This window comes from Malaclemys terrapin, chromosome 1 (assembly GCF_027887155.1).
Source record: "Malaclemys terrapin pileata isolate rMalTer1 chromosome 1, rMalTer1.hap1, whole genome shotgun sequence".
Classification (NCBI taxonomy): domain Eukaryota; kingdom Metazoa; phylum Chordata; order Testudines; family Emydidae; genus Malaclemys; species Malaclemys terrapin.
In genome coordinates, this window is record NC_071505.1 from 197,562,221 (window position 1) to 197,588,075 (window position 25,855).

Here is a 25,855-nt window from a genome sequence, read left to right on the forward strand (position 1 = left end):
GATTTCATGGTGGCCTTCGGGCCCTTCATTGTGCTGATGAAACTGCTGTTGGGTGGGTCAGCAAGCACTGCAAACGCTAGAAGAAGGAGAATCTAGCCCTTCAATCTAGCACAATCCAATGGCTGGAAGTTGAGGGTAGACCTATTCAGACTGGAAATAAGTTATAGATTTTTAATAGAGAGGGTAATTGATCATTGGAACAATTTACCAAGGGTTGTGGTGATTTTCCGTCACTGGCAATTTTAAAATCAAGATTGGATTTATTTATTTTTTAAAGATATGCTCTAGTTCAAACAGAAACTATTTGGGGAAAGTTCTATGACCTGTGCTATACAGTAGATCAGACTAGATGATCACAGCAGTCTTGTCTGCCTGTGGCGGGGCAAAGACTCACCGGTGCAGCGCCTCCTGCTGGTTGTCTCAGGAATTAGCTCTTTCCAGCCCGGAGCGCCCCCTGCAGAACAGTGTCTTGCCTGCCGCTGGCCCCGTGTCCCTCCCAGACCCGGGGCCCTTTGCCCTGGGGTTCTGCCCCAGCAATAACCCCCAATCTGGGTCTCCCTTCCCTGTGGAATCCCCAACCCTCTAAACCCACCTTGCCTCCGTGGCTACTGCCAGTCATCATCTAGCCCCCGCTCTCTGGGGCAGACGGCAGTCTGTTAACCACTCATCGTCAGCAAGGGGGTTGGACCAGCTGCCTCTGCCTATTCCTGGGCTGCCCGTCTGCAATCTTAGTACCCTTTTGTGGGCCCTTAACTCGGCCTGCAGCCTGGGGCTTAGCTAGGCTGGAGCTCCCCAGCTCCCTCTGCCCTTCCCCAGCACTGCTCCACCCTAGGTACCCTCCTCAACTTCCCAGGCAGCCAGATCCTTCTCTCTCTAGGGAGCTAGAGAGAGTGTATCTGGCCCTCAGCCCTCTTATAGGGCCAACTGTGGCCTGATTGGAGTGTGGCCCTACCTGTGGCTGCTTCCCCCAATCAGCCTAGCATTTCAATGCCACAGCCCTCTCCAGGGCTGTTTTAGCCCCGTCAGAGCAGGAGCGGGGTGACTACCCCGCTATAATGCCCTTAAAATCTATGAAAAAGTTTTTGTTTTTTCTCCCCCCAGAACCATGAGAACTCTTTTTCTCACACCCTCCATTACCCCCTCTCATTTTATGTTCATTTGGCCCCTTGAATTGTAGTTGTGGCATTGCCTGGACAAGACTTACTTCAGACCCTAAGAATGCTGTTCTATTAGCTTCTGCCTGCTGGCCTTCTGGCGAATCTTCTCTTTCAGATATGGAGCTCCACTTTTCTGGTGGATCCATCGTGTGTCTCTCTCCATGCCCCTTCCTCTACTAAAGAACTGTATATTTAACACTGGTTACTCAGCTCTTACTTTAAATCACATTCTAAGCTTCTAAATGTATAACAGACCATGGTAACCTTTGTCTGCCATTTTATGATATGAGTGGCATTCTGAGGAAAGTTCTGTTTTAATAATAATAGTGTTCCTTTATTCTGTGTTGCAGGTTCTGGGATTTGAAGTTGATCCTGTGAATTCTGTCCAGTTTTCAAACCACACAGGTAAATACACACGCATACTCTTGAAGTACTATTGTGCATCCACTCCGGTGACTTTAGGCCTACCAAACACTCATTCAGCCTGATTGCATGTTATTGGGAAGAAGCTCAATCATTCTGTGATCTCTTCCTTTTGGATTCAAGACAGGACAACAATGTTCAAAGCTTGAGCCAAAACCCATTAAATTCAATAGGCTTTGAATAAAGGACTAAATCTAAGGGCTGGTCTAAAGTGCCAAAAGTTACATCAGCATAGCTACGTCTCTGAGGTGTGAAAAGTTTGCACCCGTGAGCGACGTAATTAAGCTGACCTAAGTCCCTATGTAGACAGCGCTAGGTTGGCAGAAGAATTCATCTGTTGACCTAGCTACTGCTTCTCAGGGAGGTGGATTTACAATGGCGATGGGAGAACTCATCTTGTTGCTGTTGTAAATAGCTACACGGAAGTGCTACAATTGCAGTTTTTAAAATGTAGACATAGCTTAAATGTAATGCGTTCCATTCTGCTACTTAATGGTGGATAGATTTTTTTTTTGTTAGCCAATTTAGAAGAAATAAAACTGCATAAGGAGAAGTCATGTCAATATAAGACATTAGGCAGTGAAATAGAACACAAATACTGCATCACCAACATAGGTTATCTGAGAGTGGAGGAATCTCCAGAAGTGGCACTTGTACAGTGAGTCACTTGCCTCCTTTATTGTTATTCCATAATTGCTAACCTCAAACACTCAAAAATCCTGAGCAGGACCCTCCAGAATATGAGTGGCTTAAAATGGTGTATTATTTTTTAAAGTAATACAATTTGGGTTCATATTTGCTTTCTGGTTGGTGAGCCTTTTGGGTGCATTTCTGTCACATTTTCAAGCTTTTCTCTGCATCCGTGAGGGCTAGAAACTTATTAAAAATGAAAGTTTAGATTCTCGCATGATTCCACTCACTGGGGCTTGAAGAGAAACACCAGTATTGTGAGACTTGCTATAACAATTTTGAGAGCTGGCAACAGTGGCTCTTTAGGTTTCTCTTTCTTATGCTTTGTTGTGCATAATTTAGTAGAAAAATCCCTACCAACTGCAGGTGGTATAAGAGCATTTAAGAGCATATAAATTATGGACAAAGAGTATTCTTAGCTTTTTTTAAGAAAGTTATTTGTTTTAACTAGGACTGTCAAGCAATTAAAAAAAATCTCAATTAATCACGTGATTAAAAAAATTAACCACAATCGCACAGTTAAACAATAATAGAATACTATTTAAATATTTTTGGATGTTTTCTACATTTTCAAATGTATTGATTTCTATTATAACACAGAATACAAAATGTACAGTGCTCACTTTATATTTATTTTTGATTACAGATATTTGCACTGTAAAAAACAAAAGAAATAGTATTTTTCAATTCCCCTAATACAAGTACTGTAGTGCAATCTCTTTACCATGAAAGTTGAACTTATAAATGTAGAATTATGTACAAAAAATAACTGCATTCAAAAATAAAGCAATGTAAAACTTTAGCGCCTCCAGTCCACTCAGTCCTACTTCAGCCAATCACTCACACAAACAAGTTTGGTTACAGTTTGCAGGAGATAATGCTGCCCGCGTCTTGTTTACAATGTCACCTGAAAGTGACAACAGGCATTCACATCACACTGTTGTAGCCAGCATCGCAAGACATTTATGTGCCAGATGCGTTAAAGATTCATATGGCCCTTCATGCTTCAACCACCATTGCAGAGGACATGTGTCCATGCTGACGATGGGTTATGCTCAATAACGATCCAAAGCAGTGCGGACCGACGCATGTTCATTTTCATTATCTGAATCAGATGCCACCAGCAGAAGGTTGATTTTCTTTTTTGGTGGTTCGAGTTCTGTAGTTTCTGCATTGGAGTGTTGCTCTTTTAAGACTTCTGAAGCATGTTCCACACCTCGTCCCTCTCAGATTTTGGATAGCACTTCAGATTCTTAAACCTTGGGTTGAGGGCTGTAGCTATTTTTAGAAATCTCACATTTCTTTGTGTTTTGTCAAATCTGCTGTGAAAGTGTTCTTAAAACAAACATGTGCTGGGTCATCATCCGAGACTGCTATACCATGAAATATATGGCAGAATGTGGGTAAAACAGAACAGGAGACATACAATTCTCCCCCCCAAGGAGTTCAGTCACAAATTTAATTAACGCATTATTTTTTTTAACAAGCATCATCAGCATGGAAGCATGTTCTCTGGAGTAGTGGCCGAAGCATGAAGGGGCATACGAAGATTTAGCATATCTGGCACGTAAATATCTTGCAATGCCGGCTACAAAAGTGCCATACGAACATTCTCACTTTCAGGTGATATTGTAAATAAGAAGCAGGAAGGATTATCTCCTGTAAATGTTAACAAACTTGTTTGTGTTAGCAATTGATTGAACAAGAAGTACAGTAACTCCTCACTTAAAGTCGTCCCGGGTAACATTGTTTCGTTGTTACGTTGCTGATCAATTAGAGAACATGCTCGTTTAAATTTGCGCACTGCTCCCTTATAACGTTGTTTGGCAGCTGCCTGCTTTAATAATGGAGATATCCCATCTCCTAGAACTGGAAGGGACCTTGAAAGGTCATCAAGTCCAGCCCCCTGCCTTCACTAGCAGGACCAAGTACTGATTTTGCCCCAGATTCCCAAGTGGCCCCCTCAAGGATTGAACTCACAACCCTGGGTTTAGCAGGCCAATGCTCAAACCACTGAGCTATCCCTCCCCTTTGTCCACTGCTTGCAGAAAGAGCAGCCTGTTGGAGCTAGCTGGTGGGGACTTGGAACCAGGGTGGGCCGGCAGCTCCCCTATCAGCTCCCTGCCCCCCTAAGTTCCCTGTGCGGCAGCCGCCCAGCAGGCTATCAATTGCTAGCAGTTCAGCTGTCCCTCCCCCCACTACCATGTGCTGCTCCTGCCCTCTGCCTTGGAGTTGCTCCTGGGAGTCTCCTGCTTGCTGTGCAGGGGCAGAGGGGGAAGAGGGGTGCTAATGTCAGGGTGTCCCCCTCTCCACTGCTCCTGCCCCCTGCTTACCTCATCTCCATAGAGCACGGGGGAACATGACAGGGCTCAGGATGGAGGGAGTTTGCTGGCAGCTGCTGCTGTCTCAACTTGTTGATCTACTTTAAAAGGCAGTGTACTTAGAGTGGGGTCAGTGTACTTAAAGGGGCAACGCGCATCTCTCTTTCTCTCACACACAGGGTGTCTGTCTCTGTCTCTGTCTGCCATGCTGTCTCCCCTCCCTCCATTTGTGCTGCCTTGTAGAGTGTGAGGCTACATTAACAACAATGTGTTAACCCTTGAGGGCTCAGCCGAGTACTAGTTCATCATTTAGCAGTAAGGCACTCCCTGAGAAATATCCCACCCTCTGACTTCACCACCTCAACCAAGCTTCACAGTCATCATTGCCGTACACAGTATTAAATTGTTTGTTTAAAACTTATATTGTGTGTGTGTATGTATATATCTGTGTGTGTGTGTGTGTATATATATATATATATATAGTCTTTTGTCTGGTGAAAAACATTTCGCTGGAACCTAACCCTCCCCCCCCCCCTTTACATTAATTCTTATGGGGAAATTGGATTCGCTTAACATCGTTTCACTTAAAGTCGCATTTTTCAGGAACGTAACTACAACGTTAAGCAAGGAGTTACTGTAGGACTGAGTGGACTTGTAGGCTCTAAAGTTTTACATCGTTTTGTTTTTTAGTGCAGTTATGTAACAAAAAAATCTACATTTGTAAATTGCACTTTCACAATTAAGAGATTGCACTACAGTACTTGTATGAGATGAATTGAAAAATACTATTTCTTTTATCATTTTAACAGTGCAAATATTTGTAATAAAAATAATATAAAGTAAGTTCTGTACACTTTGTTTTCTCTGTTGTAATAGAAATCAATATGTTCGGAAAATGTAGAAAAACATCCAAAAATATTTAATAAATTTCAATTGGGATTCTATGTTTAACAGTGCGATTAATCGCAATTAATTTTTTTTAGTTAATTGCATGAGTTAACTGCGATTAATCGACAGCCCTAGCTTTAACATCTTTCAAAGGATTGCATGAGTTGGGATATTTTTAACACTGCTGGAAGCAGTGTGCAGAAGGCTCCTAGAGCAACAAGAATTAGTGCTCTCAACTAACTGCCAGCGAAATTCCAAGAGCAAGCACTCACTGAAACATGTCTCTCTCATTAAATCTAGACCTTGGGCCAAATTCTGCTCTCTCACCTTGTGTAATCCATTGATTTCAGGAAGGATAAGTCAAGGTGGTAGGAAGCATTGAGTGAAATCCTGGCCTCATTAAGTCCTTAGGAGTTTTGCCATAGACTTCAGTGGAACCAACAGTTCACTCTTTGGTGCATGGTCAGGATGGTGAAAGATTGTCCCAAGAGCATTTAGGAAGCCAGAGTATACCGGTCATCTGGGGAAGCCATGGAGGGAGTAATAATTAAACATAGATAACATTTCTTTCACATACACTTCGCCCTGACCAAAAGCTGCTTAGTTGGCTGGTTGCCTTTGACCGGCACAAAATACTCTCACATTGCTAGAGTCCAAAAGCCATAGAGCTGATTTAAATTCCTTTCACACTTTTGGTGCAATAATGTTTTTCAGTATTTTGATAACTTGATAAAATGGTTGTGAACTCCAGAAATGTTGATGGTCACAGATTTGCTTGCAATAGCTAGCTAAATGTTTATAGTTGATGGGGATTTCATCTAGGTTTTTTTTTTTTTTTTTTACTGCTTTTGTTTCAAGAATAAATTAATTGTATTGAATGTTAAGAGATTGAGATTTTAATTAGGCCATAAAGTTAAAGGGAAGCTGTTCTGAAGGCCAGCACATTAAATTATCAATAGCATGATCAGATTATTGAAATGGACACAGGGATATTAGTTTTTTTAGTAGTGTCACCAAAGGATTTGGAAAGGTTTGCCAGCGGGGGGGATTGGCCACGTGGGAGGTTTGGCAGCTATGGGTGATTGTGGGAGGAGCAACAAATTAGCGGTTCTTTTTTCTAAAAGTGCAAAGTACTGACCATCCCAAAAGCTCAAAATGATGAGACTGCCTTTAGAATCATGAGATTAAAAAAACACAACTTTTTTTTTTTTTTTTTTTTTTTTTTTTTAAATAATTTGCCTCCTGGTGTTTGAGCCATGCATGCATATGTGTGCACACAGTCAAACGCAGATAATCAAGTGCACAGCGCCTTTGTTGTTGTAGGGAAAGCAGCGCTGATTGCCAAGTTAGTTTACTATTTCTATATTGTAGCAATTTTCCAGAGTCAAATGTTGCACTGAATGAAGTGAGGAAGATCAGAGTTGCCTTTTCTTACAGGCAAAGATCTTGAGAGTCCATTCAGCTGCACTGTTGTGAGAAAGGGAAATGGCTGAACTTCTGTTGAAGAACTGACATTCAGCTGCCCTTTTTTTGTGAAGTTATAAGGGAGTGCTACATTCCAAAGAGGACAGATAACACTGTGTGTGTGTGTGCGCGTTTTATATACGTATGGGGGGAAAGTCCACTGTGACATTTTAGATCCTGTATTCTTTCAGTCCCTCTCACTCTTTTTTCTCCCTTCCTTTTCTTTTAAGCTTGTTATCTCTCTTTGTATTTTGTCATTTGTTATTAACTAACGGGTCTGATCTTCTGAATCGTGCTTGCCATTTTTGTTTTCATTTTCAATCAATAAAACAAAAGATTATCATTGCCGACTACTGCTCAGAAAATGCAGCTTTCTATAGTCTCTGGCAATCCTGAAATACAAGGTAGTGTTTTTAATCAAAAACCCCAGGAAGCAGTTTGCCATGTTGCCTGGTGAGGAATATTTCCTGTATGATTACAGTAAGTGACTCACCTTCAAACGACATTGTGCTTCATGCGCACATAAAAGAAACTGTCACACGGTTTACAAAGATTCTCTCTCTCTCTCTTTTTTTTTTGTTTGGTCCAACAACCCCCTTCCTATGTAAGAATGCAAATCTAGTTTGGAGGGCTTTATTTAGCATTTAAAAAAAAATCCTTGTATGCTGCTTTCCTTTCTAGAAGTGATTGGCAGATTAGTTGTCAGAATGTATTTAATGTGATTTTTTTTGGTCACTCTGAATCCCATGCCTGAGACTGTTCCAGAGAAATAGCCTGTATTTTAAAGGCAAGGAACTTTTGACTTCCACAGTAAGGGAGTTAGGTTCTGTGGTTTTCTTGGTAGCTCTGGTCTGTGATACATTCTAATAGTGCCTTACCCATCTTTCTCTCCCCTGTGTCACAGCATCCCTCCATGCCTGCAGCTACAGACTGAGAAACTCTGTGCTAGAGTTTTGGGCCGAGTGTACACTGTGAATTACAGTGTGGCAAGCCAGGGTGTGAATCTGCTGTGCGTCTGCTTGCCACGCAGTAGTGTCCCAAGCGGACACTACAACAGCATACTGAAAATCCCAGGATGCGGCTTTGCGTACTGCTGTTTGAAAGTGTAGTCACTAAACCACGCTCCGGGACTTTTGCTGCACTGTAGCAGTGTTGACATGAGAGGTTATTGTGTGTCTAGCAGGTGTGCTGTACATTCACACCCTGGCTTGCTGCGCAATAACTTGCTGTGTAGATGAGCCCTAAGTGATTTAACAGAATTCCCTGATGAACTGTGTCAGAGCTGGGGATAAACTCAGATCTCCTGCCTGCCATGTGTCATAAACACAAGATCTTCTTTCCGCCTTAAAGGCTTTCTAAAGATTCTTGCTTTCACTCAAGCCACTCAGTACAATTTTGGGGAACATTAGAGGAGAAACTCAGGCTTCAGAATAATGTGTGTGTAGTGGGATGGGGGTGGGGGTGAAAAGAAGGGGAAAAACAGCAGAGATTCACATATCTCTTTTCAAGAAATATTTTTCTTGTCCCTGAAAAAATTCTCTCAGAAGGGTGTGGGGTATGGCTTGGTTTGGTTTTGAGTTTTATAATGCAATTCCCAAGTTTATAAGTAAGTTTTTAAAGAAGAAAAAGTGGGGGAGGGAAAAATATGTGCAAAAGCTTCATTGGCATAGTCCTTTTTAAATCCAGATGGGTTAACCTGGTCCCTTCCTTGGAGAGGCATGACTTCACACATCATGATAGGGGGTTGAAGGGCAAGAGACATTGCACACCAAGATACTTCTGTGGCTTAAAAATAAATCTGGAATATAAGGAGGTTCAAAAAGAAATCACACCCAGATGAAAGGAAAGGCTATAAAAGCACTTTGCTTTTACATTAAAGAAAACCCCTAAAACTTGTAAGTGAATGTAGTGTTCATGAATGAGAGTGACTTATACCATGACTTGAGCTGGATACCATCTGGGGAAGTTTACTGCAAACTTTCCCAAACAGCTCTGCAAATGTAGTCTTCTATCTTGATTTGCAATGTTCTGCTGTTCCAGTCCTGGGTTTGACTTGAGCAGAAACTTCTGATTAAGCAAAATTGTGTGGTGGTTTTGTAACGTTAACAACAGGAAATTAAGATGAGAGGGCTCATGTTTTCCTTTCTGGAGAATATTAGCCAGGAATTGAATTTGACTTTCAAAGATAAAAGGTTAGTACACTGACCTAGTCACTGCCAACCCAACACTCCCTGATGTTATCAGTGTAGTGCAGTTTGCCCTAGTGTTGTGCAATCATTTTTCTAAGTACAAATTGTTTATTATCTAATCTTTCTTGGCTCCCCTTTTTATATGAAGTGCATAAATAGTCAAGTAATGTCTGTTTTATATGGAGTGCATAAATAGTCAACCTTGAACTTTCTTATTGCTAAGTGCCAAAATATAAATATTATTTCATGGTAGGGCTATGGCATGTAGGTGGATGAACTACAGCATGTACACAAATAAATGGTTTTGCTTTCTTTTGCAGTTCACCACATTTTCAATATATTTAATGAAACAATCATAGGGGTAATGATTGCCATGAGTTGATTATCCCTTGGACCTTATGAGGCATGAAATCTAATTCTAAATCTGTGCCTTTAGTTACCCTGACATGAGATGGCCTTCTGGCTGGTCAGGGGAGACCCTGATTGCCATGATGAAATACTTGGACAAAAAAAAGTTACTTTTCCCTGAGAAAGCAGATCAGAAAGCCACAGAGTAATTTTGCTTGGCTCTGTAACTTTTCATCACTTTACCTGCTTAAAGCACCAGGTCTGTCCAAAGCATGTATACAATGCAAATTATCTCTGCCACGAGGACCAGGCAGATATGACAGTATTTGCTCCGTGGACTATAGGAGTTAGCAACCAATCCTGAATGAGACTGACGAGACACACTGTTTTCTTGCAGCAACTTTTCAGATAGGCCGTTAATCTTGAATGTACCATACACAAATGCATATGCCCATTTGACAGTTTCCTTTTGAATTGGCATATTAAAAGGTCACTATTTTGCACCCTGAGCTTTGGGTCATAATGTCACCTTCACCAAGTTTGTGGTCAGCGTGGTATCAGCACAACTTCCTCAGCTGGGACTCTGAGTTTTCCAAACGGATACACTATGCAGTGCACTGAATACAGGGTTGATTGAAAAATTGCACTAAAGGCATCTCTAGACTAGATTGGGGAATATAGTCCTGTTTAAAAATGTGACTAGTGTGTACAGGGTTTGGTAACTTTAAAATGTGTTAGCTGGTTGTGGGCAAACCTAGGTTTCCCTGCCCGCTGCCTCCCATGAGCAGCTAATCCATTCTTAAAGATGTTGAAACCCTGTTGTAACAGGGCACTTTGCCCAATGAGCTGGAGAGCCAGGGACTATCCTGGCCCTGATTACAGGATGAGCCACTCCTGGGTTGAATCCGCTGCTTTAATATAAAAGGCAACAGGAAACTGCAGTATGTGGCTGATGGAGAAAGTGACTGGGGGTGCCAGGAAGCCTGACAAAAGCAGGATAAAACTCCCAAGGCAGGGAGGCCTGGGAGAGACCCTGCCCAAGAAGCAGGAGAGAGACTGACAGACGTTCAGAAAAGCGGGGGGCTGTGCCCAGTTGACACTATGTAAGTTTGTGTTTAGTTTCTCAAAGATGCTGTTATTTTGGGCTGTCGGGTGAGAGACTGGAGGACCAGTATGTACCCAGAAGAGTAAATAAATGGGACTGCTTGTTGGGTCTGTCTTGAATTTCTTTTGGACTGGATGAGTTCTTAAAGGGGCCTTGCTGAGGGAGAGAAAGAGGCAGGAGTCAGCCATAACCTTACACCCATCAACACTAGTGTTTAAAAATATTAGTTAAGATATGTTAAGTCTGTGTTTTTAAAAAGTGTTAGCTATCTTCCTGGTCCAAACCTGGCCTGGCGAATGGTGGTGGTAGCCACTCTGTGGTTTGTCTTGCATGTGGTGCTAGTCTTCACTTTTGTCCCTGCAGATGCTGCCTCTTCAGACCAAATTCTGAGTGAACATGGCTGTTTAACAGCTTATTATTTTATTTCATTGAGGGAGTTGGCTTTTTTCCTATATGCTCTTTCTTCAAAGGAAAAGTTTGTGTTTCTTTCCAGGGTTGCTCCAAGGAGTGAGCTGCATTTTTTTTTTTTTTTTTTTTTTAATTTCATGCTCTGCTGAAAATGGCTGAGGCCAATAGCCTCCCTTCAGTCACATCCCAGATGAGCAGCACTTTGTCTCCTGACCCTTCTGCAGACCAGAGTCTACTTGCTTGTGCACAAGCTCAGTGGTAGCATAGCACCTGTTGCCAAAACTAGACATCAAAACAGCATCCTGTATCTTTTTGGCTGCAAATACAGAATTATATTTTGTTCCCTTTTATAACTATACTAATGAGACCCCTTCAGTATATAGTGTTTCAGACCATAGGTCAAATCCTCACCTGAAGCATAGGATCAAGTTTTGGCGGGAGGTGTGCTCAGGTGGCACAATGCCTAACTCATGGGATGCTGTGCAGAGCTGGCAGCTAAAGCAGCCCGAGTGATCTTCTGACTTATAGTGGCTGCCAGTGGCCCACAAGGGCCAAAACTGCAGTCTGAGATCCGTGTGGTGGAGAGGAATCTTGGCCATGTAGACATATGTATACAGGGTGCATGCTGCCTTAAAGATCCCAGAGGCCTGATTCAGTGTCCATTGAAGTCAACTGAATTCTTTCCATTGACTGCAATGGGTGCTGAGCCAAGTCTCAAATACATACTTATAACTCTTAGACCTTTCTGGGGATAAGAGTGCATGGAAAGTTATTTCTTTGCTCATAATAGTCATTCCTGAAGCCCTGCTGATACCCACAGGGCCGTTCCAAAATCCCCCAAATCCTGCTACTTGAAATAAAGTCACCGTAATGGAACGCTGTCATAGGATGTTCCTTCACCATAGGATTTCAGCTAACACATACCAAATGAAGGGTATTTTATCTGATGTGGGGTGCAATGGAGTGTGGCAGTTGCTTGCTGTATGACTTTTGTATAGCTGTGTTCTGATAGACTGAAGCACATAAGTCTGTTTGCTAAACTAAATGGAGAACCTCTTTTCCACTATAATGCAGTGAGGGTAGAGGGCCTAGCACATAGAGAGAAAGAGAGAGAGTGTATGTGTGTGTGTTTGCGTGCATGCTAGATTCTGAGTGGCTGCAATGTGCAGAGTTTATTCTCCAGAAATATGTCTGTTATCAAGCTGTCTGGCTGCTGTCAGGTTGCATTGGTATAATATGAAATAAAATAAGTTATATTAATAATCTAAGAAAACTAAAACTAACCTCTGACCTCCAGGTCAGGGCTGGTTGGTGAAGGCTGTAGAGGGGAAAGCTTGCATTCTCTGCTTGCATATAACCTGCTTTGCTGATACATGAAGAACGTGAGTCTCTAGAGTGGTCAGGATGGCCCCTTTAACAAACAATTCCTTTTCAGAAGGATAAGAGAGTTAAGAGAATGCTGAGAATGTAACTGTTCTGTTAACAACTCACCTGTCTAATTTTTGACAGCAACACTATTTTTGGGGGTGAAGGGGGAGCCAATTCCTGCATGTATAATATGTGATCCTAAATATAAAATGAGGCTTTGATAAACCATTTGGCTTTCCTTTTTCAGGTTATGCTCACTGGAAGGGTCAGATGTTAAATTCAGCTGAACTCCATGAGTTGTATGAAGGACTTAAACTGAACAATGTCAACCACTATGACTACGTACTCACAGGTAGGTGCTGGTGTTTCTTTGGAGAGCCAATGATATCTACACAAGGGTAAAAGTGATAAACCAAGTCCTTGTCTTTTTCAAAACCAATTAATTACATTCTCCTTCCTCAAATTCCTCCTACAGTGTCAGCTGGATACTGTATTCTTTAGCTGCTTATGCTGTACATTGTGAAACAGGTGCTCTGTTCCAGCCCAAAGGTGGCTGCATTGTAATGGAATGGGGAATGTGATCCCTGAATATGGGTTTGGGTAAGTGTTAATGTGCCGTGTGATAGTCTAATGAAAGGAGCAATAGAAATGCAGAGTATTATTTTTATATATATTATGGTATGAAGATGTAAGGATTTCAACTCCTAAAATCTGCAGTGATGCAACTTTATGGTTTAAATCACTGGATTTTATCCTTTTTTTTTTTTTTTTTTTTTTTTTTTTTTTTATACATGGTGTGCTCTGTGGGGATTTTTTCTTGATCTTTGTGAATGGTAGTGTTTTGAGCACAGGGTAGAGAGTCAGAAGACCTGGGTTCTATTCTCAACCCTGTTGTATTTCTCAAGCTTTGCTCTTGTTGATGTTCCTTTAACCTTTCATGAGTGTGCAGCCTCATACCATATAGTGACGTTGTGCAGTATCTTCTTTCACTTACCACAGTGGCGCTATCTATCTATCTAATCTAGTGTGTGTGTGTGTGTGTGTGTGTCTATACATATATAGACAAGGAACCCCTGTATGAGGTGGTTTAAAAGGGAAGATAGGCAGTCTATAATAAAAGCTGCACACCCATCGAAGTATCCAGTCTCCTGCTCTATCAGGGTAGATTATAAATACCATTCCACTTCACTGAGTGCAGTGCATCTATTTTAAATTTCGTTGCCTGTATTTCTTATAGCAGTGAGCTGTTGCTTCTAAAACTCAAGCAGAAATTGATTGCCAGATTGATTACATGACTTCCGCATGTAGGGAGGTGTTTTTAAAGTCAGGAATAACAGGAGACTTTAATTGTATGGATCTGGGATTATGACCCATAACGACCACTCGGGCATGAAGGGTACTGCATGTCTGCTGAATTATTTCCCCTCCTGTTTCTATGGAGCTCTCCAAGGTAAAGGAGATATTAAATAGCACACGGAATGAGGTGACAGTAATGTGGTAATGAATATCAGCATAAATGGGTTCCATTTGGTTGGGAAGCACATGCATGTATTATTTTTCCTGAGTGAAGGGTTAGTCTGCAGCCATGTAGAATAATTTCCCAGGAAAAACAGAATGTACTGCAAGATTTTCCAGAAGATTATTCTTCAGACATTTTACTGTCCATGAAACAATCTGGAGGCATTTCCTTTTTTCAGGAGTGTCTGCAGCATGTAAAACACTTTTTATTTTTTTATTTTTTTAATTGATAACAGTGCCTCTTGTATTCCAGACAGGGCCAATCAGAGGAGGGGCTGGGAGGGCCATTTGGCCAGGGCCTCAAACTCAAAGGTGGCCTCAAATTTAGACACGTGTTAATTTTTTGGCAAATAAGAGATGTGATTTGGTAAAAGACAATTTTTTTGCACAGAAAAAGGCTAGAAAAGCATTTGTTAAATAAAAAAAAATTCAGATTATGTCTCACTCTTGTTTTGGTGCTTTATTTTGTTTTCATGTGTCATTTTTTAATTTTTATTATGGCTAGGGGCCTCAAAAGCTGGAAGTGGCCCAGGCCCCTCTGGACCTCTGAGAAGGCCTGATTCTGGATAACACTTTGTAGGGTGATGAGCTAGGATACTTGGGGCCAAATTCAGAGTAAGTGGGATGCAACTCTGTTGAAGTGAATGGGATTGCACCTGCTTATATCAAGTCTGTTTGGCCCTGTCAGTGCTGACTGTATATATGCAAAAATGGCAGCAGTTGTATATTTATCTTATATATTCATTCCCAGCCTTGGACATTAGAGCCTGTTTTTTCTGAGAGTGGAATGTTGGCCTGGTTGCTGGAGGCTTATATCTTCCTCCACAGCTTCCCAAAATTTGGTACATGGACCACTCTGGTGGTCTGCAGTGTATTTGCTCGTGGTCAGGCGAGAGTTTGTTGATTGGACAATGCTAACTTTCCCAAGTGCTAAATCACCTTAAAAGGCAGCTATAAAAATGTATTGCTCATTTATATTATTTTCCGCTGTAAGCAAGTCTATTTTTGCAATTGTGAATTAGAAATGAAGTGGTCCCTGTGACTGTCCTCTGTCTAATAAGGTGTGGACCACACTATCGACAAATTTGAGAACCTCTGCCTTGCTCTTTGCAAACAGTGCCTTGTGATTAGAGCTTGTCAAAAATTCTTGAATGAAAAATATTTTAATAAAAAGTTGGAATTTTGTTTTGAAATTTTCAAAAATGCTCAGTTCCCCCCTCCCCCAACAAAACATGAGAAGTTTTTAGTTTTCCTCCCTCCCCCCTTTTCAGTGGCATAAGGTGGGGGTGAGGGGAGGAAGAAAAAACATATTTTCAAAGCTAAAACATTCGAGTCAAAAATTGGAAAAAAATTTCTAAACTAGATTTTGGAAAATACTTCAAATGTTTTGTGACTGAGGTTTTGGTCTGTGGATTGTTTCTTTCTTTTGCCAGCTTTGCATGGGATCCTCAATTCCCATTTAGAAAAACAAAAGAAATGGTCAGAAGTGAGAGACTAGTTTAATGTCTTTCTAAATAAAGAACCCCTGTTTCAACGTTGGGTTCTCACTCTACTCCTGGCTGAGTTTGGAATTCAGCCTTTTATCTTCCAGGGCCATAAGTGAGGCTGTTACCCCCAAAGAAGGGAGTTGGATGTTACTAGGTTATCCAGTGTAGCGGTGCTTTGCTATCTTTAGCAGTAACCTGCTGTGACACTTCTTGGGGATCCCAGGGTTGTGAGGCACCTCACTACCACCAGCCTTTAACACGAAGAAGCCTTGTCTGTGTCTGTTGGGGGTCAGCTCTCCATCTCCATTGGCCATGGGCAACACAAGCACTATCTTCCAGGCCTGTGCAGGCCTCACACTCTCTCTCCACGTTAGCTATAGGCACGCTTCAACCCCTGAGCCCTCTGAGTGCACCTCCAGAGTGGTCAAGCCCTGTCTCCCTGAACACTCACAGGGTTTGCTGATTTGCTGCTCCCAAAGAGGCAGAACACCGCCACTTACCAGTTCCACTTCAGATCACTGCTCTGCTTCACACACAGCACTTAGATGTGATTATAGTGAAATCAAGTAAAAGTTTATTTAATAAACTATAGAGATTCAAGAAGTAGCAAGTCCAAGTACTGGAAATACATGGTTACAAGTAAAATAAGATCATAACTTGCATTCTAAAGCCTAGACTTAACTAACAAGGTTCTTTCTTGTCTAATGAAGTTTAGCTCACTGAAAGTCTTTGCAGCATTTTCCAACCAGGTTGACTGTGACCCTCCTTTCATAAGGCAGGACACAATGATAGTTCTTCTCCTCAGTGAAAGATCCAGGCCATATCTCAGTTATACTCCTACAATCTGTGTCTTTACTTGTAAACATGATCCTCCCTGCTATGTTTTTTTCCCCACTTTTTTCCTGCAGCTTTTATTTCTCATGATTTCACAATCTCTCGATTAGCACCAGGCTCAGTAATGCAAATAGTCCTCCATTGTGAAGCAGACAATACGCTATACACGCATGACCAGACAAAAATAAGCATCTCTTCCCTCATAACTGACTGGTGCATGTTTATCACGAAGGATACAGTTCTGTCATGACGAAGGATACAGTTCTGTCATGGAGGTCAAAGATTCTGTGACTTCCGGGAACTTCATGACTACTTCTGGGGCAGGGTTGGAGCAGTTGTGAGCCCGGGGGCTGCCGGAGTAGCTGACCAGTGACCAGTTTTGGGGCTACCGGAGCAATGGTGAGGTTGGATTAGCCCCCCTGGGCCTGGAGCAGCAGCGGTCAGCCCCTGCCACAGGAGCAGCAGCGGGCCTGGAGCAGCTGCAACCCCAGCAGCACTCTGTTTGCCTCTCCCCCACCTCCTCCTATATATTTTTAGTAAAAGTCAGGGACAGGTCATGGGCTTCTGTGAATTTTTGTTTATTGCCCGCAACCTATCCCTAACTTTTACTAAAAATACCCGTGACAGAATCTTAACTTTATTTATTGCCTTCTGGTGACTTACTTTAATTCACAGACCTTAATAACATAATTTTCAGTACAGATACATAATTTCTTAAACATTATTCATACAGACATTTTGCAATGATCGTGATGACCAGTGGGCAGTTGGCTCTTGGTAGAAAGGACCTCGCATGCCTCTCTTTAGTAAACTTAATCTGCATATTCTTGAGTCAGGGAATCCCTGTTAAAACTCTGTGCCTTGCTCTGCCGTCTGCCAGTTGGCACAAAGAGCTTCCTGGATCACACCCGCTATTAAACCAAACAGTGAAATGAAGTCCATTTGGGGGCAGACAGATCTGACTGTCACTTGGATCCCTCATTTTGCTGGGTTACCTGGAGAAGAGCTAGTGTTATGTTTGCTGTGTGAACCTAAATTGTGTTATGTTTGCCTCTGTGAAAGGTTGCTCCCAGATCTTGTCACAGTTACCTTACTTTGACAAGAGGCACATTAGGGGAAAAATTAGCCCCAGTTCTGTGGAATGCTTGAGAGATTTGTGTCAATGATTTACTAATGCACTCTCTCTGAGAAGGTGAATGGTTGTTAGCATAATCTATAGAGATCAGCCTACGATGGCTGCTCATTACAAATCCAGTTCTGCCCTCTGACACCAGTGCCTCCTTGCTGAAGTAAACCCGATTTCATGGACGTGGAAACTGCACCCATTTTTCTCTGCTTCTAAGAAAGAAGCACTTCTGTGAATAAATGTAAACTCTGACATGTACTTAAGTTTTTAGTTACAGTTGGCATTTCTGAGCCAAAAGCTGGGAGAGACCGTTTTGCTAAAGAGCACTGTCACTTGTGATGCTAGTAGTATGAGAGCCCACTGAGATGAAATGAAGTCCATTTCCAACTTGCTTTAGTATTAAACATCTGAAGAAAACTTAAGATACAATATATTAAAAATGAGTTCTATGGTTAAACCTTTATCCAAACAGGCTAGCGACAGAGGGTATGTGATTTCTATAGTGCAGTCACGGTGTATGATTGCATCCTGTGTAAACATACACAAGCTAGTTCACATACTGTAGCAGTGAAGCTATGGCAGCATGTCCTAGCTGAATAATGACTAGCATGTCATTGTGAGCCATCCATGCAAGTAATTACTCAGGGGTTCCAGGTGGGCCTTTTACAGCCAGCACTACCAAGGCTTCACTGCTCCCATCCCCAAGCTAGTTGGACTAAAGCTTGGGTATGTGTACACAACCTGCAATCATACCCTGTAATTGCAGAGTAGACATACCCGGGTTTACGTTTTCTTCTGTTAGGTTAGGACGTTGGCAGTCTCACAGATAACATTGATTTTCAACAAGAAGGCTGCCTCCAGCACAAGTCTCAGAAATGCTAATGAAATTTAAAACTTTATATTTCCCTCTCTCATTTGCTGCATCCTGAACAATGCTGTTTATACTATGAACTTTCAAACTGGTGTTTTGAACAAAAGGGGGTGTGTTTTCTTTTGAAACAAATTTTTTGATGTCTGAGCATTTAGACCAGGTATTGGGCAATTCCCAGGCAAGACGCATTTACTGAGACTTGTTTTCTTTTAGAGGCTTAATTGGGTGAGTTAGCAAGTGTTGATCTTGATTTTGTTCCATATCTGTTTATCCCTGAATAAAATATTAAGATGTTTTCAGTTCTAAATACTTTTTTTCCAGGAATGGGAAGAAATGACTGACATGCCTTTCTGCATAGAGATGAGTCTGATGTAAACAAAACATTGCTCTCTGAAATTAACTTAAAAATTATTTTTCTGCCTAAAGGTTACACGAGGGACTCATCATTCCTTGCAACGGTGGTTGATATCGTTCAGGAGTTGAAGCAACAGAACTCTGACCTGGTGTACGGTAAGGACTTGATGGCTTTTAACCTTTTCGGTCTAATTATTTTCTGTACACATGTTGAAATCACTTCAGGTGAAGTCAGTGCTCTGACATTATTCTGAATTTCACAACAATGTCCTGTTTTAATCTTGCTGAGACTCCATTGACATGTCAGTTTAAAATTGATTTATTTTTTTCTCTTTCTACTTTTGTGCCTTCTGGTGCTTTTCTTGCAGCATGCTAGCCAAAGAAAGATATGCCTTAAGGCGTGATCCTCTCTATCTAGCAAAGTCCCATGAAATCCTATCTAGTTGCTGCTGTTTGTTGCTTAGCAATGAGGGCCAGAGACGTACTGATAATACTGGAAACTTATGTCTTAGAATCCTAGAATATCAGGGTTGGAAAGGACTTCAGGAGGTCATCTAGTCCAACCCCCTGCTCAAAGCAGGACCAATTCCCAACTAAATCATCCCAGCCAGGGCTTTGTCAAGCCTGACCTTAAAAACCTCCTCTCTTGATCCTCAGATACAGACTTCTCCACATTGTCCTGTGAAGATGTCAGTTACATCCTGGAGGTAGCACCCTGGCCTTTTTATTTCTGAAAGGTCAGTTCAGACTCCAGGACCATTTAGTTCTGGACCTGTCTCTGAGATTACATATGAGGGCTGGCAGATGACAGTAATGTTCAGCTGTCCATAGCTGGCCAGGCTCAAAACAGTGATCAAGGGACGAAAGTCTGCATTTCCCATTACCAGTCCCCTGAGTTATCCAGTTCCTTGATCATTGTAGGTACTTTGAACGGCCACGGTCAAACCCTGCAGACCCTTATCAGGCAGAACTCCCATTAAAGTTGCACAGTCAAGTCAGTGGGAGCTTTCCGTGAATAGGGACTGCAAATGATGGCCTGACCCAATGCTCTTCAGATTCTATAGAGCTGCCTGGTCAGAACACTCCCCAAATGATTCACAAGCAATTATCAGTTGAAATAGATGACTCAGATACTGGATTTAATAAACGGTTCCTGTAGCTAACAGAATTCTTATTCTGATAGGCGTTGGTTTGTTGCATATGTCTCATCTGAGCCAGTGGCACTTAGATTTCAGTCACTGACTTTGGCCTGCAGAGCTGAAGAATTGTAACCACTCTATGTTGGCCAATCTAAGGTGTCCATGAGGTGTCAAACTGCGGGGAAGAAGGGGGTTCCTGTTCGCCCCGTTCTAAAGTGGAGCAGTGATTTCAACATCTTTTAGGTGAAAAATACTCAGATTTATTCTGATGTGTTGTGTAGAGTAGCACATAAATGAGTGCCTCATTCAGTCATGATATATAGGTTTTAACAAATGTCTTATAAGTAGCAGACACTTCCTGCTGAAATAAATAAAAGCATCAGTGGTACAGTTTTATAATCAACAACATTAAGAACCTTCTATGAACACCATGAAATACACAATAATTCTGCTGTAATTAAAAGACTCTGTCTATCCTGGAGTTCCAACTAAACCATGTTTAAACAGTTCATGATGGAAACAACATGCCTACATGGTATCAAATCTCAGCATAAATGTCTGATTGTTACAGTGGTTTTTGTGAATTGTTTTATATAGCCTAGAAGAGGGCCAGGCTGTACCATGGCTTTATAAAACCATTTTGTAATATGGTTAGTACTGTGTATACCAGGATTTGGAGCAGTCTACATAGCAGCTTCTACCATTTAAAGGGAATGTGTATAACATGGTTGGGAAGTCTATCATTCTAACACTGTCTTGACATGGTAACGATTATTGGGTAGCTTTAGGCCAGCACTATAAACCCAAGAACCATGTTTAAACATGGCTCTGGCTAATGTGGTTTGGATCAGGCTTTTGTTAGACACCACAACTTAAATTTAGGCCCAGAATTTGTGCTTTAACATTTTTTTTTTTTTTAAAGCAAACTGTTTTTTTGTGTGTGTGTGTTTAAAAAACAAAATAAAACACATGAAACACATATGAAGAAAATATTTTTTCATAAGTGGTGGTGGTTTTTTTTGTTTAAACCTTCAGCGAAAATACTTCTCTGATATGTTCTGAAGCTCCCAAGAGCTTTGTTCTAGAGCACGAAATCTGAAAATAGACTATGAACAGAAACGAGAACCACCCAGTTCAGTTTGATAGAATCCTAGAGTTAAAAGGGACCGCAAGGGTCATCCAGCCTATTTGCCAAGATGCAGCATTTGTTGTGTCTAAACCATTGAAGACAGATGGCGATCTCTATCCAGCCTCCTTTTGAAAACCGCCAAAGACCTCCCTAAGCATCTGTTACATTGTCCTGCTGTTCTTACAGTTAGGAAGTTTTTCATGAGATTTAATATAAATTAGTAGTTTGAACCCATTGTCTCTTGTCCTGCCCTCTGTGGTAAGAGAGAATAACTTTTTTCCATCTTTTTATGGCAGCCTTTCAAGTATTTGAAGACCGCTATCATGTCCCCCCTTATTCTCCTCCTCTTTTTCCAAACTAAACATACCCAGTTCCTTCAGCCTTTGCTCACATGACTTGCATTCCATCCCTTTGATCATCTTTGTCATTCACCTCTGGATCCTTTCCAGTTTCTTCGCATCCTTTCTATGCATTGGTGACCAAAATTGGACACAGGACTCCAACTGAGGCCTAACTAGAGCCAAGAAGAGCAGTACTATTACCTCCTGGGACTTGCATGCTATGCCTCTGTTAATGCAACCAAAAACTACATTTGCATTTCCGACTCATGTTGAGGTTGTGATCCACCACATCCCAGATCCTTCTCAGCAGTGCTGCTGCCAAGCCAGTTATCCCCCATTCTGTATTTGTGCTTTTGGTTTTTCTTCCCTATGTGTAGCACCTTACATTTGTCTTTGTTGAATTTCATTTTGTTGTCTGTAGCCCAGCTCTCCAATTTATCGAGACTCCTTTGAATTTTAGCTCTATCCACCACAATGTTTGCAACCCCTCCCTAGCTTTGTGTGATCTGCAAATTTGATCAGTATACTTTCGGTACCTACATCCAGGTCATTAATAACTATGTTAAATAACAGTGGACCCAGAACAGATCCCTGTGGAACCCCACGTGAGACCTCCTTCCAATTTGACATTATTCCATCAATGGTTATTAGTTACTCATCGTTTAACCAATTATGTATCCATTTAATGGTAGTTCATTGACCATCTGAAAGAAATATAAAAAGTGGGCAGCAAAATAGCAGGAAATAAACTTAATTTTTAGAATTCTTTCAGTTTAGCGAGTGACACTGGTGCTGGTAAGAGGTAAAGAATTTGTTTTTATGTGGTGCCGAATGCCGAGGTTGTTTCTCTGACAGGTTCCCTTTGACACCAATAGAAGTTTGCCTGAGCAAGGACTAACTGAACATTGAATAAGTACCGTGGGATTTGTCCCATGATTTGTATCTTGACAGTGACTCTCTTAATACTGTGGACAGCATTGCTGTTCCAGAACACATCACTAGCTGCTGGACAATTTCCACTCTTATTTTGAAATTAAGGTCACTCTGAATAGGCTATTAATGTGATTGATGATCCTGAGACTGCACCATAAATGTCTGTCTTAATCCTAACTTTATCATGATTGGTACATGTCTACCAAATCTGTTCCGGAAGAAAAAGAATTTTCCTTCTTAATTAAAATAAAATAAGGCTTTTGTGTGATGCATTGTGTAAATATAAGCTCCTCCCCTTTTCTTCCCATATTTCACTAATTTTTATTGCTCTGAACCAAGGCAGTCGTTCTCAGCATTTTCCAACTCACAACACTCCCTCCTCCACATCTAAGCAGGACATCTCGCCCCCAAAATTTAACAATATGGAGAGGGCAGAGTGGTCGCAACCCTCTGATGCCTGTTTTTGACATCCTCCTCCCCCTTTACCCTTCATGGATCACAAACTCCTGCTCCGATGTACTGCAAGAGTGGTTCAAATGACACAAGTTTATAAAATGACAATGTTGTACCATGTCTGCTACTGTTGGGTAAAAGTATATCTCCCTACAGGGACTCGCAGGGGTCCTTTGTTTCTAAGGTTGGTTTTATTTTCTGTTGCAGTGTGTGATCCAGTGATGGGTGACAAATGGAATGGAGAAGGCTCTATGGTTGGTAATCGTCTGCTTGAACCATATTTAGATTGACAAGCTGCTTATACCAGAACAAAGCTACCTTGTTCAAACTTGAGTCTGAATTCCAGTGTCACATTTATAGAGCTCTTACTTTATTTGAATGAACTTAGTGCTTTGGACGTGTGCTAGACGGATAGTCTTGGGAACTGTGGTCTCCTATCAACCCCCAGAACAACTAGCATATGGTCTGTCAGTGAAAAATTTCCTCCACGCCGCTCAAAGTGCATTAGCCATCTATCATTGCGAAGGCCTCTCCCTTGACAATGCCAACAAAACTGCCAGTTGTGAATTGAACACCTGCCTACTAGCAACTAGTCTGGGGTGACTCATTTCACATAGATTTCCCAACAGCCATTAGCCAGGACTACTATGGGTCTTTTGTGCCATTATAGTTTATTTGCTAAGGTATTAGATTTTTGCCACATAAAATAGCTCTTCTGTTCTCACTTAATGGTAATACAGTTTGCCTTTGCATGTGTGTTCTCACTACTTCAGTTCATGACTCGTGCAGTGTGTGCTGTCCCTGTGCTTTCCACTTGCATAGTCAGAAAAGAATAGGATACTGTAAATTAACATTACGGGTTTGTTTTGAAAGTGTTCCTTTTTTAAAAAAAGCTGTTTGCCACAGCTTCCTGGAGCATCACCACCCTGTTTTTACAGTCTTGATGAATGCAAGTCATAAACTAAAGCCTCAACTCCACAGTCTCAGTTTCTGGAAGGCAGGAAACTGGCAAGGGCAGTGCCTGCGTGCCAGGAACAGAACTAGGTGAGCTATTGGGCCCATGGTTGTAATTTCCTCTCCGTTACAGAAGGTTTGGTAAGACAGAGCTATATGGAAGCAAAGAAGAAAACATGACCACCTAACCCACCATCTCATTCCTGCTGGAAGATGTGACAAAATGACCACCCAAGCCTTGTTGAGTTAGAATGGACCCAGTCTTGCATTTCTTACTCTGGCCATTGGCACCAGTGGAAGTTTGGCTTGAACGAGGGCTTCATGGTTGAGTTCAATATGACTGTTTGTATTATGCTAGCACCTAGAGGCCACAACTGAGAGTGGGGTCCCATTGTTAGGCACCGCACACATGCTGTATGAGACTGTCTCTGTCCTGAAGAGCTGACAAGCTTACTAGACAACACAGACAAAAGATGGAAGAAAGGAGGTATTATAGTCCCCATTTAACAAATAGGGAATTGAGGCACAGAAAGTCGCAGCCTATAGTAAACCACAAACATTCCTAAAGGGGTTGGTGAACTTGAGTTAACGGGCAATCAATAAACTTAAGTTACAACAGGAGCAAAATTCTAGACTAGATAGCCCCTTAGTGAGCTTTGGCTAACGAGTAAGATTGACGTGCTAGAATGTAAAATGCTAAGTTACACATTAGTCTTTGTTTGAGGCTATTAACAGCAGCAACCTGGTAGGCTCCTAGTATTTGTTCAGCACCTGTTGTCTGCTCGAACAGTCAGTTTAATAGAGCTAATGGGCCAAATCCAGCCCTGCTGCATTCCCATTGATTTTATACAACACTGCTTCTATTTATGCCAAGGCTTAATTTGGTTCAGAATCTGTATACGTCCTTTTTTAACGTCCCTCATGACAGAAGTGCTGAGTATTAAAGAAACAATCTGTTTATCAAAACCCTGCAGAAATGTTACAAAATATTAGACTGTTTTCACCTGTAAATTACTGTACAACAGACTGAGGGTCGAAAATGAAGAGCATGTGGCTTCCTGGGTTGATACAAGTTGAGTTAGGGGTGGTGAACTCCTAGACTTCCACCTCAGCATGAAACTTCTTGTTGTGAAAAGTAGCAGGCACGCCAGGTAGTGAAGTAATTGTACTTCAAGTAGTCGCTGCTGGTGCTGCTGTCAGGATGTTCAGAAATGGGAACACAGGGTGAGGGTACAGGTGGGAAAGAGGGAAATACCAGTATTTTTTAGGTGAAGACCTTAGTCTCTTATTCAGTTGCCAAAGAAAGAATTACTTGTGGCACTTTAGATAACTGTGTGGGGATATAAAGAATTATTTTGTTTTTAATGTATATATTCCAATTATGTTGCAGAAGCAGGAATGGCCTTTTATTTAAAGATATTGTGTATTATTCAAAAAATTACAAATCTAAAATCCAATATCAGAACCAAGGAAACTTTTGTTGTTTTAATGGCAGCACTATTTTATTTATGGCAAAGGGGCCCGGCTGGGTGCAGGGTCCACTCACAGATATCCAGTTGCAGGACCAGGCCCCAAGAATGATATATGGGTAAATAAGCTGTGGAATGAGGTGGGTTTTTTGTTTGTTTTAAGAATTTGCCAGCCCCATGGTGCCACGGGGCTAAGGTAGGCTCCCTGCCTGCCCTGGCCCTGCACTGTTCCCAGAAGCGGCCGGCACCATGTCCCTGCGGCCCTCTGCCCTCCTCCCCTTCCCCCAGGTGCCGCAGGGATGTGCTGCCAGCCGCTTCTGGGAACGGTGCAGGGCCAGGGCAGGCAGGGAGCCTACCTTAGCCCCGTGGCACCATGGGGTTGGCAATCCCGTGGGCCAGATCCAAAGCCCTGACGGGCGAGATCCAGCCCACCAGCCGTAGTTTTCCCATCCCTGTGATACAGGCTCGCACTAGCTGTCTGGCACCAACTGGAGAGTGAGTGCCGTCGAGTGCCGCTCCGCAATACTATCTGAACTGACACACTCAACACCCGCTCCATTGACTGGTGCCGACCTCATACCATCAGTAATTCCATTGCTGACCATGGCACTGATGCTGTTGACCACTTAATCTGAGGTGCTGGTGGACTTTCCTCCCAACATCCCAATTGTGGACATTTGTGGAACAGCAATGTAGTCATCTGCCTACACGTTTGCTAAGCACTATGCCGTCAGAATAGCTTCCATTCTACAGTCATCATTCAAGTAGAAGCCAAACTCCCGCCACCTGAAAGAGCAGTGCTTGTAAATCACCTGAAGTGCACAACAACTCAGAGGAAAAAAGGTTACTTCTCTGTACAGTAACTATTGGAGATGTGCACATACAT

General features: G+C 41.9%; 1 protein-coding gene across 1 annotated transcript in view; it reads left to right on the plus strand.

Annotated features, from left to right (window-relative positions):
* The window catches only part of PDXK (pyridoxal kinase), an 87,208-nt gene that overhangs the window by 39,133 nt on the left and 22,220 nt on the right, over positions 1-25,855 (plus strand). The window contains exons 2-5 of the mRNA XM_054005224.1: positions 1,508-1,562; positions 12,609-12,713; positions 18,624-18,707; positions 22,754-22,800. Of these exons, the coding sequence (XP_053861199.1) occupies positions 1,508-1,562; positions 12,609-12,713; positions 18,624-18,707; positions 22,754-22,800 (291 nt within the window). The remainder of the gene's footprint in view (positions 1-1,507; positions 1,563-12,608; positions 12,714-18,623; positions 18,708-22,753; positions 22,801-25,855) is intronic.